Here is a 16,824-nt window from a genome sequence, read left to right as displayed (position 1 = left end):
CTGACACCTGCCACAGCCCTTTTGGCCGAGATGCGGTCACTTTCCCTGAGGTTTGGTGTGCCCAAAAGACGAGATTCCAGTCCAAGCCCAGTCCTTCACTTGCTGTGTGACCTTGGGAATTGCTAGCCCTCGACGTTTCGGCATCTGGAGGGATCCGGATTAGAAACTCGGAGGTCAGGCCGCGAGACCTTGGAACCCGGAGAGTGGGGCATGTGGACAGACCCTCCGCTGATCTCTGCCTGTCCCCAGACCCCACCCTAACCCAGGCAAGCCGGCCGCGTCTGGAATACCGGCCCGCGAGCTCCAGTCTGGGCGCCCTGGATGTTTGGGGGCGCCTGGGCTTTTGTTCTCGCTACTTCTCTTTGTACATTGGAATCGACTTGAGTCCCCCACCCCCCACCCCACAGCGGGAAAGGGAGGCGGTGACAGCTTGCTGATAGTTCTGGGAGGGTCTCGCTCAACAGCTGCAGGCTCCGCTCCGCCGCGGGAGCCCCGGTCTTTCGGCCTCTCTCGCCAGGGGATGAAAGAGGTCACGTCACCTCGCCATCGGCCCTTCCGAAGTGTGGAAGTGTGGGGCGGCGCGCTTCAGTCATCGAATTGCAGGGAACAGGTTGTGCAGTGAACGTTTCTGACACCCTATCCCCTCCCGCCCTCAAACGCACGCAGGATTAGGTTCTCTCTCTCTCTCTCTCTCTCTCTCTCTCTCTCTTTCTCTCTCTCTCTCCCCCTCTCTCCCTCCCTCCCTCCCTCCTTCTCTCTCTCTCTCTCTCTCTCACACACACACACACACATACACACACACACACACACACACACACACGCGAAAAGTAACAAAGAGACCAGTTCCTGTCTGGGTACCTAGAGACTGCGGATTTGAAGGGAGGGTCGGTGCTCCAAGTCTGTGCACGCGCTCGTGCGAGTATGCGTGGGTCTTGGGTGGTCTCGCGCGCGCGGGGCTGCAGTTTTTAGTCGTATTCCCCACCCTTCAACCACAGCACGAAGCCTCGGACCTCCAGGTCTCCGCGATGGAAGACAAGAAAGTTCATTACTCGGGCGTGGGTCACCCTTGGAACCCACCCTCTTACTTGACAATAGATGAACCGAATCCGAGGGCGGGGGGGGGGGGGGGGCGCCTGTCGTGTGATTTTAAATACTCAGTTGCACAGCGTATCCCACGCTTCTGAGAGCCCTTTGTTCCGCCGACAGCCCCGCCCCCGGGACCCCACCCTCTTTCTGCCCTCCGGACGGTCAGTGCTGCGCTACCGGCCACTCCCACTCCATCACTCGCGAGGAACAAAAGTCAACCCTCGGGGCAGAGGGGTCCTGGGTACCAGCAGGGGCGTTGTGCACTCCCGGAGAGGGTCGGGCAGGGCTGAGGGGCTCCGAGGTCGCTTCACCCGTGGATGCTGCTGCTCAGTGAGAGGAGTTACCAGCCCTAGACAGACAAAGGAGAAAGCAGGCCCACGCTGGGGTGGGGGCGGAGGCCGCGCTGGTGTTCATGGGCTGCAGGTGTCCCGGGTCGCCGTCACGCACGACTTCCTTCTGGGGCCACCTGTCCTCCCCCAGGCCTCTATGAGACGGAGCGCCGCCTGGGCAGTCGCTGGCCTCCGGGGTTGAGGGAAAGGACAGTGGTCCCACGAGGGGCGCGGTTGGCTGGAGGGACTCTGGCCAATGGCCGAGTAGGAGCTGCAATTCGAGGTGGCGGAGCAGCCTGTGCCACCTCAACCCTCCCACCTGCCGGCACCGGAGCACCTGACGGCCTCTCCACCTGCTCCAGTCCTCCATCGTTCCCATCCGATGCCAGCTCTGCCCCCACCCGGTTCAGACCGCGCTGGTGGCCCTCTCCTCGCCGCCCTCTCACCCTCCTTTTCTTCACCCTTCCCCCATAGCCCCAGACCCAGACCCCCACCACAGCCGCAGACAATGCGCACACCCCCACCCTACTCCCGGGGGCCCCCACCCCTCTCCCGGTCCGCACGCCCGCTCTGATTGGCCGCGGGCCGGTGGTCCAGCCCCCCGGACGGTCCCTGGGGCTCGGAGCATTACGTCAGCCAGGCTTGGAGAGCGCCAGCGCGAAGGGGACTGGGGGGCTCGGGCTGGGGGCGCGGCCTGCGCCAGCCGCCCCACCCTCCTTGCATAAAAGCCGGAGCCCGCGGGGCCGGCGCTCTCAGCCCGTCGGTTCCCGAGCGCCTTCCCGGTGACCCCGCAGTGGGTGTGTGAGGGGAGGACGGACAGACCCACCAGACGCCGCCGGACCAGGAGGACGCTGACGAGGCACCATGCGTGAGATCGTGCACATCCAGGCGGGCCAGTGCGGCAACCAGATCGGCGCCAAGGTGGGCGCGCCGCCGCGGAGGGGGTCGATGGGGGCGGGAACCTGGGCCGAGAGCCCCTCGGGGTCCCCAGGCGCGGTCCCGGGAAGGCCTGGGGATCGCCAAGTGTGCCGCCGAGTGTGGCGTGGGCTGGGAGGCGACTTTCCCCGACGGAGGGGGCACCTCTCTTTTCTGCTGTAACTCATTTGGAGTCCCCGTCACCCCGCGGGCCGCTTGGCAGGCACGCGCGCCTGGAGAAGACGAGGGTGTGTCCGCGAGGCTGTGCGCGGCGTTCCGCGCGAGGGGCTGGGACACGAGGCGGGTTAATTGTACTCGTTTGAACCGGAGTCCAGCCGCCGGGGGAGGGGAGAAGAGCGATTGTCTTGCGGTCTCAGGACGTGCTTTGAATCTAAAACCGCGGTCCTTTAGCTCCTTCGCGTTCCTCTTTCCCCGCCCACCCGCTCCTCGCGGGCTGCAGTCCCTGTGCCCTCGCCTCCTGCCGCCGCCTGGGGCTGCGACCCGTGCGCCGAGCTCCGCCACTGCCCTGCTTTGGCTGGTCCTTCCCCCCTCGACCCCCTACCTCCCGCCGCAAGCAGCAGCTGTTCGCCTGGGAAACGCCCAGTTTCGACTTTCTAACCCTGCAAAATACAAGCCCCGCGGCTGTGCCCGGGTCACGCCGCCCTTTAAACCTTCAAGCTCCTGAAACGTTGGGTTGTCGGAACTGAGTCGGGGACATTTCATTGTGAGCCTTGGCGTTTCTGGCGGATCGTGCATGGCTAAATGCAGCCTTTCTGTCTCAGTTTTGGGAGGTCATCAGTGATGAACATGGGATTGACCCCACTGGCAGTTACCATGGAGACAGTGATTTGCAGCTGGAGAGAATCAATGTTTACTACAATGAAGCCACTGGTAATCGCCCTTGCCCCACCCCCACTGCCTTCAGTTTTTCCACCCCTCTCCCCTTTCCTTGCCTGGGACCCCAGGGGTGTGGCCCTGGGAGAGGGTGGGCCATTCAATTGAGGATCTCCGCTCCTTCCCTGCAGTCTTTCATTGGGCTTCCTTATGTCCACAGAGCCCTTTGAGAACCTGATGGTGGGTCTCCCTTTGTTTGGGGGAACATCTGCATGATGGCAGCAGGCGCCAAGCCCTTCTTTGCAGAGGTCCTTGCCTGAGAGTCTTAAGTCACTGTTGTTCCTTGCAGGTAACAAATATGTTCCGCGGGCCATCCTTGTGGATCTGGAGCCAGGCACGATGGATTCGGTTAGGTCTGGACCATTCGGCCAGATCTTCAGACCAGACAATTTCGTGTTTGGTGAGTGCCTGGTGTGACTGAGAGCATGAGGGACTCATTTTACACTGGGCAGCTGAGGCTGGAGAGGTGTGACTGCCAGAGGGAAAGAACATCCACTGTGTGCCAGCTTAGCTTTAATATAGGGTAAAATTGTTTGCCTTCCAACTGCTAAGAGCTCGGCGTCCTGACCTTCCTTATTTATGATATATTCATGAACAAATATTTTAACGTTTGGCCATTTTGGTGATTATCTGAAATAGTCTTATCTGAGCATTGACTCATTGATCTATACTAAGGGGTTTGAGGCAAGGTATTTAATACAATCACCAGTGACTCAAGATTTCTCTTTCCCTCTGGCAGGCCAGAGTGGAGCTGGGAATAACTGGGCCAAGGGCCACTACACAGAGGGAGCCGAGCTGGTCGACTCGGTCCTGGACGTGGTGAGGAAGGAGTCAGAGAGCTGTGACTGTCTCCAGGGCTTCCAGCTGACCCACTCTCTGGGGGGCGGCACCGGGTCCGGGATGGGCACCCTGCTCATCAGCAAGATCCGGGAGGAGTACCCAGACCGCATCATGAACACCTTCAGCGTCATGCCCTCACCCAAGGTGTCAGACACGGTGGTGGAGCCCTACAACGCCACCCTCTCTGTCCACCAGCTGGTGGAAAACACAGATGAAACCTACTGCATTGATAACGAGGCCCTGTACGACATCTGCTTCCGCACCCTGAAGCTGACCACCCCCACCTACGGGGACCTCAACCACCTGGTGTCGGCCACCATGAGCGGGGTCACCACCTGCCTGCGCTTCCCGGGCCAGCTGAACGCAGACCTGCGCAAGCTGGCGGTGAACATGGTGCCCTTCCCGCGCCTGCACTTCTTCATGCCCGGCTTCGCGCCCCTCACCAGCCGGGGCAGCCAGCAGTACCGGGCCCTGACCGTGCCCGAGCTCACCCAGCAGATGTTCGACTCCAAGAACATGATGGCCGCCTGCGACCCGCGCCACGGCCGCTACCTGACGGTGGCTGCCATCTTCCGGGGCCGCATGTCCATGAAGGAGGTGGACGAGCAGATGCTCAACGTGCAGAACAAGAACAGCAGCTACTTCGTGGAGTGGATCCCCAACAACGTGAAGACGGCCGTGTGCGACATCCCGCCCCGCGGCCTGAAGATGTCGGCCACCTTCATCGGCAACAGCACGGCCATCCAGGAGCTGTTCAAGCGCATCTCGGAGCAGTTCACGGCCATGTTCCGGCGCAAGGCCTTCCTGCACTGGTACACGGGCGAGGGCATGGACGAGATGGAGTTCACCGAGGCCGAGAGCAACATGAACGACCTGGTGTCTGAGTACCAGCAGTACCAGGACGCCACGGCCGACGAACAGGGGGAGTTCGAGGAGGAGGAGGGCGAGGACGAGGCGTAGATGCCCCGCGAGGCGGAGGCGGGTTAGGGGAAGCGGAGGAGGAAAGCGAGGGGGTGGGGGGCTTCCCGGGACGGTACCCTGGCAGTGGAAGGAAAGAAGCATGGTCTACTTTAGGTGTGCGCTGGGTCTCTGGTGCTCTTCACTGTTGCCTGTCACTTTTTTTCCCTTTTTTGTAATATTGATGACATCAATGTAACATTTGAGATATTTCTGAATTACTGTTGTAATGGCTAAAATCACATAAACGTTTGTGTCGGAATGGTGTCCTCTCTTCTTTCTCTTCCTTTCTCTCTTTATTAACGATTCAAATGTAACTTTCTGAACACATTGCATTAAATTCTTCCTTTAACAAAAAGCAAAGGCGTAGGTAAAAGCTCAAATGAATTTATTCTTTGGGTATGGTAAAATTGAACCAATCACAGTTAAGATGAGAGATCAACCGGAGTTTTAAAATACCTTTAATAAATATTAGTTGAAAAAACGTCTACTTGAAAACACGCTGTGTGTCTTCATGTGCAGTTCCTACTACGCCTTTATCTCCTTTACAAAAAAAAAAAAAAAAAAGCATTTTTAGAATAGTTCCTACATACAGTACAAAATTCTGAGGAGTGGAAAGTGAGTGTCTCTTTTTCCTGTATTCCTTGATATAGTTTCCTCCCTGGAGGGAAACCTTTCTAATCATGGTTATCTTTCTTACATCCTTGCAGAAATATTCCATATATTTTCAAACCCATGTAGGATATTTCCTTTTTTTCTTCACACACATGATGTGATACTAACACAGTTCTGCAGCCTTCTTCACTAAACAGTGTATCTTGAACCTACAGAGAGCTTCCCTCCTTTAAATGGATATGTGGCGTCCATATGTGCTGTTTTATTTAGCCAGTTCCCTACCAATGGACATTTAGGTTTATACTTACAGCATAGTGTAACAATGAATAATTTTGTTCATTTATCAGTGTGCATATGAGAATAGTGAATTTCCACAAACGGAATTTTTTGTCAAAGGCATATATATATACCTTTTTAAGTTATATCACCTGCACTTAGTAATAGCTATAGAGTTATACACAGTTAATAGCTCATCCTCAATTCTCAAGCAACTTTTTCTCCAGGCAATAGTATTTATACTATATTACAAACTGTTTGTACTTGTTTTAACATCTTTTGAGTTTAGATGGAATTACAAATTCTGAATTGTTGGGGAATTTTACTTTAAGTAGGCAATCCAGAATAATCTTCAGCCTACTGCATTTATTTCTTCCATGCAGAAGTAGGATTTGGGATTTGAACCCAAGTCTGACTTTGGACTTGAACTCAACCACTAAAGAAGCTATGGGATTTCAGTAATGGATTTTCAGTTAAGATGTTCCTATGGGATAAATTATACCTTGTCAAAATAGTGCTGATACTCTGCTTTAATCTGACCTAGTTAGTTTCCCATCTTGAGAAGAGAAAAAGAGTGTGAGTTATAAGCAAATGTATAAAACTTATTTGCACACCCCTATAGAAAGAAAGGATCATGAAAACCAGGTTTAAGATTTTTCTAGTTTTCACACAAACTCGAAATTAGAAAAAATATGACTTTAAACCTGACTTTATATTTATTTTATTCTGCTTGGTTCTACTGTTACTTAAATTTTAAAAAAGAAAAAAAAAGTATAGATACAAGATTTTCATTATTTAAAAGGCTGAAATATATTTGAAAATAGTTCCGGCCGGGCGCGATGGCTCAAGCCTGTAATCCCAGCTCTTTAGGAGGCCGAGGCGGGTGGATCACGAGGTCAGGAGATCGAGACTATCCTGGCTAATATGGTGAAACCAAAATCTCTACTAAAATACAAAAAAAAAAAAAAAAATTAGCGAGCGTGGTAGCAAGCCTGTAGTCTAGCTACTTGGGAGGCTAGGCAGGAGAATAAGCGTGAACCAGGAGGAGCACTTTTGGTGAGCGAGATCGCTCCTGCACTCAGCCTGAAGGCGACACAGCAGACTCCGTCTCAAAAAAAAAAAGAAAAAAATAGGTTCCAGAAAACTATAAGCAGTATAATTCCAAATAGTGTGAAAATAGGTTAATAATCCTGCCACATGGCTCCCATAAAGGAAAAGAGCACAGTTCTCTTTACCAAGCATTATACATCTCTAAAACTTGACTGAGTGGTGAGTAGGGTCAGACAGGTGTCTGGAGCCAGTGGCTTCAGCTCGGTTTTCTATATTTAACTGCAGACTGACAGATGTGATTCCTGCTGAGCTGGTGTAAAGCTTCCAACCACTGAATTGAAGGGTGGCATTAGCTTTAAATGCCCCAAACACCCAGGGCAGCTGCCAAGGCCTCCTGGATCTACCCTTGGGCATGCGATCCCTACAACCTGTCAGGCATGCGTTGAGCACCCTCAGAGACTAGTGGGATCACATCCAAGGGCCTCTTGGCATACTGGATATGTGGTACTTCTCTTCGACCTGGTGAGAAGGGAACAGGCAGGCACCAGCAGGCCAGCTTGCTAGCCTGTCAGTACAAGCACGTCTGCACTGTTACAGCTTATTTTGGCATGATTAGAATAGTGCGTGCCACACTGACCTGTCAAGCAGATCTTCTGGGGCCTAATACAGACTTTAAATGCATACATTAAAACAAGTTCAAAATGAGGAAAATGCTCAGATTAATACCTGGATGAAGATACTATTTGGGAGCTATTAGTTTCGTTTGTTACATTACCATTATGTGGTGGGATTTGGTGGTGGTGATGGTGGTGGTGGTGATTATGGTGGTGACGACTGGCGGCGGTGGCAAGGACGGTGGCGGACGGCGAAAGGGATTTGCAGGCAGTGATTTATGGCGGCTGATGACATGACGTTAGCAACATGAAGGGATGATCTGAGTGACGCAGTGAAAGTGGTGGTAGCCTGAGGCGGCGGTGGTGGTGGTGGCGGATGAGGAATGGTGAGTGATTTATAATTCTCAATAGCTAGCAATGATTTATGATTTAAGTGGATGATGAAAATGGTGGTGCAGAAGAGCGGCAGGATTTGCAATGGATGGAGTGTGGTGGTGGATGGATAGTGGTGGATGGATGGTGGTGGTAGTGGATGGAAAAGGATGGATGGAATGGAAGGGTGGATTAGCGGACGGCGGTGGCGGCGGTGCGGACCGGTGGCGGCGAGTGACTGGCAGCGGCGGCGATCTCGCGCGGCAGCGTCAGGTCCACTGGCGGCGGCGGCGGTGAAAGTGGCGACGACTGGCAGCAACGCATGACGGATTTTATGATTTGGTGGAAAGAGTGGATTTATATGGTGGTGATGGAATAGTGGTGGCAGGGATTAATGAGTAGTGGAGTGATTTAGTAGTGGTGGATGGTGGATGGAGGGAAGGATGGAAGGAATGGTGGATGGATGGATGGATAGTGAAACAAGGAAGGATGGATGGTGGATGGTGGATGGATCGCCGGTGGCGGAGAGCGGAAGATCGACGGCGAGTGGCGGCGGACGGATTTATGGCGGATCGATCGACGGTGGCGGCGGCGGATCGACACGGCGGACATGACGACTTTGGCGCAGCAGTGGCGATTTATGGCGGCGACGACTTGACCTGGCTGGCGGCGGCGACGCAGCGTCATTAATTTATGCATATCCGGCGCAGCATGACGTGATTGGTGGCGGACGACGACGACTTATGGCGGCGGCGGACGCAGCGTCTGGTGGTTATGGCAGAGGGCGGATCTTATGCAGAAGTGGTGATTTATGGTGACGATTTGACTTGCGGCGGCGGCGGACGCAGCACAGGATTAACGGATGGTGAGTGCAGAGTGGCGGAGTACGACGATTTATGGCGGCGGCGGCGGATCATGACTTATGGCGGTTGAGTGATTTGCGGCGATAGTTTGCGGCGGCGAGTGGCGGTGGCGGCGATTAACCTATGGCGAGTGTATGAGTGGTGGACGATTTATGAGTGGTGGTGACGATTTATGGTGAGTGGCGGACGGCGGCGGCGGACGACGACAGTGGCGGCGGCGGACGGCGGTCAGGCGGCGGCGGCGGCGGCGGGCGGCGGACGGCGACGGCGGCGGGCAGGACGTGACGGCGACGGTGGCGGCGGATGCAGTGACGGATTTATGGCGGACGACGACTCACGGTGGCAGGATGCAGCGGCTGGTGGCAGTGGCGGACGGACGGCGGACAGGCAGGATTTGGTGGTGGACGGACGATGGTGAGTGGCTCATGGATGGATGGTGGATGTGGAAATAGTGAAGTAAGACGGCCATGGCGATTTGACGACGGCGGCGGCGGCGGATTTATGAAAGCGTCATTCACGAATTTGCATGGAGCGGATTTATGATTCTGGTGGTGGCGATTCTGGCGGCGAAGGAAGTGGCGAGTTGATCATGACTTTGGCGAGTATGACGACTTATGGCAGCGGCGGGCGACTTTATGGCAGGATCGACGGCGGCGGCGATCGCAGAAAGCGTCATCCATGGCGGCGGCGGACTTGGCGGATTTGGCGACGGCGGCGAAGCGACTTTACGGCGGTGAGCGCATGGATCGCGGCGAGCATTGCGGATTCCATCCGTGGCGAGTATATGGCGGCGCGGCGATCGATTTATGGCGATGCGCGGATGATTTATGGCGGCGACGACTGATTGAGGCGGTGGCGGCGGCGGACGCATATCGGTGTTATCGGCGATGACGATGGCGGCAGTGGCGGCGACGGCGGAAGTGGCGTAAGACGATGGTGGTGATGATGATGTGGTGGTGGTGGTGATGTGGTAGTGTTGTCGTGGTGGTGGTGATGATGGTGATGGTGGTGGTAGTGGTGGTGGTGGTGGTGGTGGTGATGTGGTAGTGTTGTGGTGGTCATGGTAGTGGTGGTGGTGGTGTGGTGATGATGGTGGTAGTGGTGTGATGGTGGTGGTGGTGATGATGATGATGGTGGTGGTGGTGATGTAGTAGTGTTGTGGTGGTGGTGGTAGTAGTGGTGTATCTCTTTTCCATACTTTCCGAAAGAAATGTTTTATCCCTCCTTGATGTGCCCTGAGGAGGAAATTTACTTCCAAGCAGGCACAATATCCAAACTGCAAGACCCACTGAGATGTGATGCATGATCCAGAGATTGGGGTTTGGGGAGGGGAGCTGAAGTCACCCTGAGGTCATTCAGAGAGTCTGAGAAGGAACTAAAACCTCAGTGTGCCTACATCTGCTCCTCTACATCAGCCTCAGAGATGATCTAAGACTACGGTAGATTTTCCATTTTATCACCGAAGTGATTGATATTAGATTGATAGCAATTTGAACAAAAATTACCTTAAGAGATCATCTCATTTGCCCTCCTTGGTTATGTAAGTAGGGAAACTGAGGATCAGAGAATTATCTAAGATCCCAGAACACTTTCTGTACAAATTGGGTCTTACACCCAGTGCTGACCTCACTGCAGCTGCATGGCTCAGGTTCTGTCGTATACAAAGCCACCTGAGGATCATGAAGAAGGGAAAGATGATTTCCCTGGCATCAAGGAAAACCTGAACGTGTGCCTAGGTCCCACTGAACTTTCCCAGATGGGTTGGGCACAGACATAGTGCCAGCCTTTTGTCTGTAATGAGGTCACTGACAGGTGATGTTGAATTGCCTGGTTTTAAAACACCACATACACAATGCTCTAATGCAAACATGGTTGCAAAAGGGAATATTCTACCAGGGGTTAGTTATTGTGAAAAAAAAAAAAAAAGTAGGAAATTAAGGAGGACTGGAGTGGCCCTTTTTTCAAATCCTCATTTTAGTTACGATGTGGCTTGGCAAACTGCTATAAGGCTAATGTCTTTCTGGTGTGTAAAAGATGTCCTATTGAGAGGTCATGCTTTTCTAAATGCACATCAAAGTCGAGCCATTCCCTTGAAAAGAGACTCTTCCATACTTTTGCTTTTTAATAACCCTGCCTTCCTGCCTCCCCACCCCTCGTGTTTCTCTGCAGGTGTGCTTGCCGACACACAGTCAAAGAAGCTTATTTTGGTGCATTTCTGTTTCATTCAAAACATTTCACAGTCATTTTTTTGTCTTTCAGTTGAGACAAAATTTGCATACCATAAAATTCACCACTTAAAAGACTATGAGTCGGTGGGTTTTAGTATATTCACAGAGTTGTGCAACTATCATCACCATCTAATTCCAGAATATTTTCGTCACCCAAAAAAGAAATCCCCATACCTATTGTCAGTCATTTCCCATACCCCTCTCCCCAGTCTTTCCTACCACTCCAAGCCTGGGAAATCACTACGCTTTCTGTTTTTATGGATTTGCCTATTCTGGACATTTCGTATAAATGAAATCATTCTGTCTGTGGTGCTTTGTGTCTGGCTGGGCTTTTATTTCTTAGCATATGTTTTCAAGAGTCATTCATGTTGTAGCATGTATCAGTACTTCATTCTGTTATGGTTGAATAATATGCCATTGTATGGATAGACCATCTTTTGTTTGCTCCTTCTTCTGTTGATGGATATTTGGGTTGTTTCCACTCTTTCACTATTAAGAATAATGCCGCGGCTGGGCACGGTGGCGCATGCCTGTAATCCCAGCACTTTGGGAGGCCAAGGCAGGAGGATTACTTGAGCCCAGGAGTTTGAAATCAGCCTGGATAACATAGGGAGGCCCCTGTCTCTACAGAAAATAGTTTTTTAAAAAATCCGCCAGGTGTGGTGGCATATGCCTGTGGTCCCAGCTACTTGGGAGGCTGAAGTGGGAGAATCACTTGAGCCTGGAAGGTTGAGGCTGCAGTGAGCCATGATCTCATCACTGCAGCCCAGCCTGGGCAACAGAGCCAGATCCCATCTCAGAAAAAAAGGATGGCCAGGCGCAGTGGGAGGCCGAGACAGATGGATCACGAGGTCAGGAGTTCAAGACTAGCCTGGCCAAGATGCTGAAACCCCATCTCTACTAAAAATACAAAAATTAGCCAGGCCTGGTGGCACACACCTATAGTCCCAGCTACTTGGTAGGCTGAGGCAGAAGAATTGCTTGAACCTGGGCGGCAGAGGTGGCAGAGAGCCAAGATCACACCACTGCACTCCAACCTGGGCAACAGAGTGAGACTCAGTCAGAATAAGAAAGAAAGAAAGAAAGAAAAAAAGAAAGAAAGAAAGAAAAAAAAAGAAAAGAAGGAAGGAAGGAAGGAAAGAAGGAGGGAGGGAGGGAGGAAGGAGGGAAGGAAAACACTGCTATGAGCATTCACGTGTCTGTCTGTGTGTATGTTTTCAGTTCATTTCACCTAGGAGTGGAATTTCTGGGTCATATGGCAATTCCATCTTCATAATCATTTTGACTTCCAGCTAACAATACACACACACACACACTTTCAGATTTGCCCAGAAGGCCAAGATGGAGTAGAGATCAGGCAAGCATTTTGTACTTATGCATTTACAGAGAGTCTTAGAATCATAAGGTTTTAGAAACAGAACTTTAGAGATCTTCTGATAAAACCCTCATCAGTTCACAAATGAGGAAACCATGGTCCCAATTAAGCAATGTTTCCAGGTCACTGCATCAGTTAGAACCGATGTTCAGCTGCAAGCAACAATGGCAATGGGTTATTTTTTCCTCTCACTTAAAAAATATAATGTAGTGGCACACAGCCCAGGCAGTGTAGCTTCACAACATCCTCAGTGTACCCGACTCTTCTCTTTCTTTCTGCTCTTCTGAACACCGCCAGTGGCTACCATCCTCAAGTTCTCCTGCTGCAAGATGACCACTGCAGCTCTGGCCATGGCACCTGGTTCCAGGCAAGACAGAGAAGGAACTGGGAGGGTAAAAATCACCTTCCAGCTGAGCTGGCGTCTGCAGATCTGTGCCAGGATCCTCTCAGTGACTTCTGCTTGCATTTCTTTGGCCTCACCTTTCCCACAAGCTGACTGAGCAAGATAATCTTTAAGCTGGGTACATGATCTCCTAGCAATTTAAAAGTTCTCTTAGGAAGCAGAGAATGGGACCTGCACAGGTAACCAGCAGTCTCATCTGTAAACAGATAGTGGCTAAGAAGTGGCACTAAACCACTCTCTTAGCACCTCTTCCAGTGCTCTTTGTAAATGTAAGATTGCAGTGTTTCATGCTAACAAGGAGCCCTCATTTTCTAAAACGCCAAAGACTAAAGGAACGATTTCTTGGTCAGAATTTCTGATTCTAAATGTTTATTCTCCTTACATTTAGGCCTAACTTTTTTTTTTTTTTTTTTGGACAGAGTCTCTCTTGTCACCCAGCCTGGAATGCAATGGCACGATCTTGGCTCACTGCAACTTCCGCCTCCCAGGTTCAGGAAATTCTCCTGCCTCAGCCTCTCAAGTGGCTGGGATTACAGGCACCTGCCACCACACCCAGCTAATTTTTTGTGTTTTTAGTAGAGATGGGGTTTCACCATGTTGGCCAGGGTGGTCTCAAACTCCTGACCTCAGGTGATCCACCCACCTCGGCCTCCCAAAGTGCTGGGATTACAGGCGTGAGCCACCGCGCCCAGCCCTTTGTAACTTTTAGTCAACTGATGACAACTTCCCAGAACTTTAGGGAAGTTCCTTTCTATGATAGACAATGAAATGTTTATATCAGGTTACGCGTTGGGCTTTTCAAAAATAAATATGTTCACTGTGACTTGCATGACTGACCGCTGAGGAGAAAGAACCAAGACTACTTCGGTGAATTGTGTGGGAAGAGGATGCACCCGGGTGCACACTGGTCATGAGCAGCCCTGGGACCACATGGTCTCTCAGAGGAGGTTGTCCAGGGAGAAACTGGCAGACAACAGGGCCTAAGGCAAGTCTGAGGGCTGGAGGGCAAGTCAGTGCCAGAGAACATGTTAGATGCCCACGTTCAGAAGTGGCTGAAAATCTGGAAGGACAGCTGAGAGGGGCAAGCCTTAAGGGGTTGAGACAGGAAGATACAAGCATTCAAAAGGTCCGATCATTCAAAGATAGATCTCTGAAGAGCAAACTATACCTAAGGGAGGCAGAATGTAGAGAAGCCCCTTACAACTTCTGCTTTCTTGTGAATCTCTAGGTAGATAGGCATGAGTTGAGGATCTTGGTTTGCAGGAAGGGGGAAAGGAATCCATATTTACCAAGTGTCTGCTATGCGCTAGGCACGTTACTATCATCTATAGTGTCGGGTGGAAAAAGAGCTCTACTATGTCATTTATTAACTTTGGAACCTTTTAGCAAGTTACTTCCTCTCTCTCTAAATCCCTCTGTAAAATAGAGTTCTTGGTATCTGCTTATACAGGGGATAAAATGATATTAAGACATGTAGCGATAAGAAAGTAATGATAGTCCGTATATGTTGAACATGTGCCGTTTGTTGCATGTTTATCTAATTTAATCCTCACAAGAATACTATGTAGTTTGGGTGCTTTTGATTGTGTCTGAAATCAATTCAAAACTTGCTTACAAAAGCGGTAAGGGTGGGAAATTATTGGCTCGCGTAATTGAAAAGTCCACGGGTAGTTCTTCCAGGTTCTGGGAGCCTCTAACGATGTCATCAGAACTCTCTCTTTCTGTGTTACTCTCTTGGCTTTGTAGTCCCCAGTGTTGTCTTTATTCTTCGGCAAGATCTCCCCAGATGGTGGCAACTTTAGGCCTATATCACCCTATTGCTAGAGAAAAATCCATAGCTGGGCATGGTGGCATGTACCTATAGTCCCAGCTGCTTAGGAGGCTGAGGCAAGAGGATCACTTGAGCCCAGGAGTTCAAGGCCAGCCTGGGCAACATAGCAAGACCCTATCTCAACAAAATAAAAATAAAAAGACTGGCAAGAACTGTGTCATGTACCCATCTCCGAATCAGTTCTGTGGTCAGGGGAAGAGGGACAGTGATTGACCAGCCTGGATACTGTGTCCTCCCCTGAGGTGGATAAGGAAGGGCCAAGTGATCAGTAGTCTCATCATCTAGGAAATTGATCCTGAAAGAACTTGGGCTTAGACTAAGAAACTTGCCCTAGAATCATTCAGTGGAGAACCTGGAGAGAAACCCAACGTTTCTGACTGCTTAGTGCATGACCTTTACAACATAACACCTAAAAATGATCACAGAAAGTGAGAAAGGGTAGCCAGAGTGGCCACTGAGGGCCAGGCTCACTCAGAGATAAGCATTCTTCAGGGGTTCCATCTTGCCCACAGGCTGAAGGCTAAATTCAAGGCCCTTGACTACCTGGCACACCCTCTTTACCTCTTTTTTTTTTTTGAGATGGAGTCTCGCTCTGTTTGCCCAGGCTGGAGTGCAAGGGCACAATCTTGGCTCACTGCAACCTCTACCTCCCAGGTTCAAGTGATTCTCCTACCTCAGCCTCCTAAGTAGCTGGGATTACAGGCACCCGCCACCACACCCAGCTGTTTTTTGCATTTTTAGTAGAGATGGGATTTCACCATGTTGGCCAGGCTGGTCTTGAACTCCTGACCTCCAGTGATCCGCCCGCCTCGGCTTCCCAAAGTGCCGGGATTACAGGCATGAGCTACCGCGCCCAGCCCCTTTACCTCTTAATACTCTCTGAGAACTTTCTGTATGAATCCTGTTTTCCCACTACAAATACCCTCCTTCCCGGTCTCCCACCATCATCTTTTCTTATGCCATTCTCCTTCCCTAGAATAGCCCACTTCATTTCTTCCCAAATGCTTCTCAGCTCTTACAGTCATGTTAAGGCTCCACCGTTTTCGAGAAATCTTTTTTTACTCTGATGTTTTACATGGCATGTTCTTTCTTTTTTTATTAGAATAAGAGCACAGGTCTAGGATGCAGGCAATTTCAGTTCTGGTCATGACATTTTCACTTCAATTTTGGCTATTGTTTATTGCTTCCCTGCTAAGAGTATTTTTTTAATTCCATTTTTATCTCCACTATTGGTTTCTTTGTGTTTATGATTTTAGTTGTTGCCGTAGGGTTTAAATATACATCTTTAATCTATCACAATCTACCTTCCAGTAATACTTTACCACTTCATGCATAGTGTGAGACCCTTACAATGGTGTACTTCCATTTACTCCTTCTGTCTTCTATGCTTTTATAGCCATATTTTATTTTCACATGAAGTTGGCCCTTAAACAATATGGGTTTGACCAGTGAAGGTCCACTCATACAAAGATTTTCTTCCACTTCTGCTACCTATGAAACAGCAAGGTCAACCCCTCCTTTTCCTCCTCTTCCTCAGCCACTCCATGTGAAGATGATGAGCATGAAGGCTTTTATAATGATCCACTTCCACTTAATGAAATATGAAGAGGAGGCTGGGCGTGGTGGCTCACACCTGTAATCCCAGCACTTTGGGAGGCCAAGGTCGGCAGCTCATGAGATCAGGAGATCGAGACCACCCTGGCTAACATGGTGAAACCCTGTCTCTACTAAAAATACAAAAACAGCTGGGTATGGTGGTGCACACCTGTAGTCCCAGCTACTAGGGAGGCTGAGGCAGGAGAATTGCTTGAACTCAGGAGGCAGAAGTTGCAGTGAGCCATGATTGTGCCACTGCACTCCAGCCTGGGCGACACAGTGAGACTCTGTCTCAAAAAAAAAAAAAAAAGAAATAGTAAGTGGAAGTGGAACATCATAGAGGTCTTCATCCTCATATATAATGAATGAATATAGTTTCTCCCTATGAATTTTTTAATAACTTTTTTTCTCTAGTTGCCTTATTGTAAGAATATAGTATAAAATACATACAACATGTACAATATGTGTTAATCAACTGTTTATGTTACTAGAAAAGCTTCTGGTCAACAGTAAGCAATTAGTATAGTATTACTGGGAGGTAGACTGTTAAGTTTTTGAGGATTCAAAAGTTATATATAGA

General features: G+C 50.5%; 1 protein-coding gene across 2 annotated transcripts in view; it reads left to right on the top strand.

Annotated features, from left to right (window-relative positions):
* Nucleotides 1–2,046: 2,046 nt before the first annotated feature.
* The window catches only part of LOC101016760 (tubulin beta-2B chain), a 49,620-nt gene continuing 34,842 nt past the window's right edge, over nt 2,047–16,824 (top strand). Inside the window, exons 1-4 of one of the 2 annotated variants that reach the window (XM_003896977.4) lie at nt 2,047–2,336; nt 3,113–3,221; nt 3,514–3,624; nt 3,964–5,519. In XM_003896977.4, coding sequence (XP_003897026.1) covers nt 2,280–2,336; nt 3,113–3,221; nt 3,514–3,624; nt 3,964–5,024 — 1,338 coding nt within the window. In that variant the 5' untranslated portion in view covers nt 2,047–2,279 and the 3' untranslated portion in view covers nt 5,025–5,519. Of the gene's footprint in view, nt 2,337–3,112; nt 3,222–3,513; nt 3,625–3,963; nt 5,520–16,824 lie in introns of those variants that run through there. The other variant, XM_031666872.1, reaches the window with a different exon arrangement.

This window comes from Papio anubis, chromosome 6 (genome assembly GCF_008728515.1).
Source record: "Papio anubis isolate 15944 chromosome 6, Panubis1.0, whole genome shotgun sequence".
NCBI lineage: Eukaryota > Metazoa > Chordata > Mammalia > Primates > Cercopithecidae > Papio > Papio anubis.
Note: the sequence above shows the minus strand (reverse complement) of the source record. Positions and strands in the feature narration are given on the sequence as shown.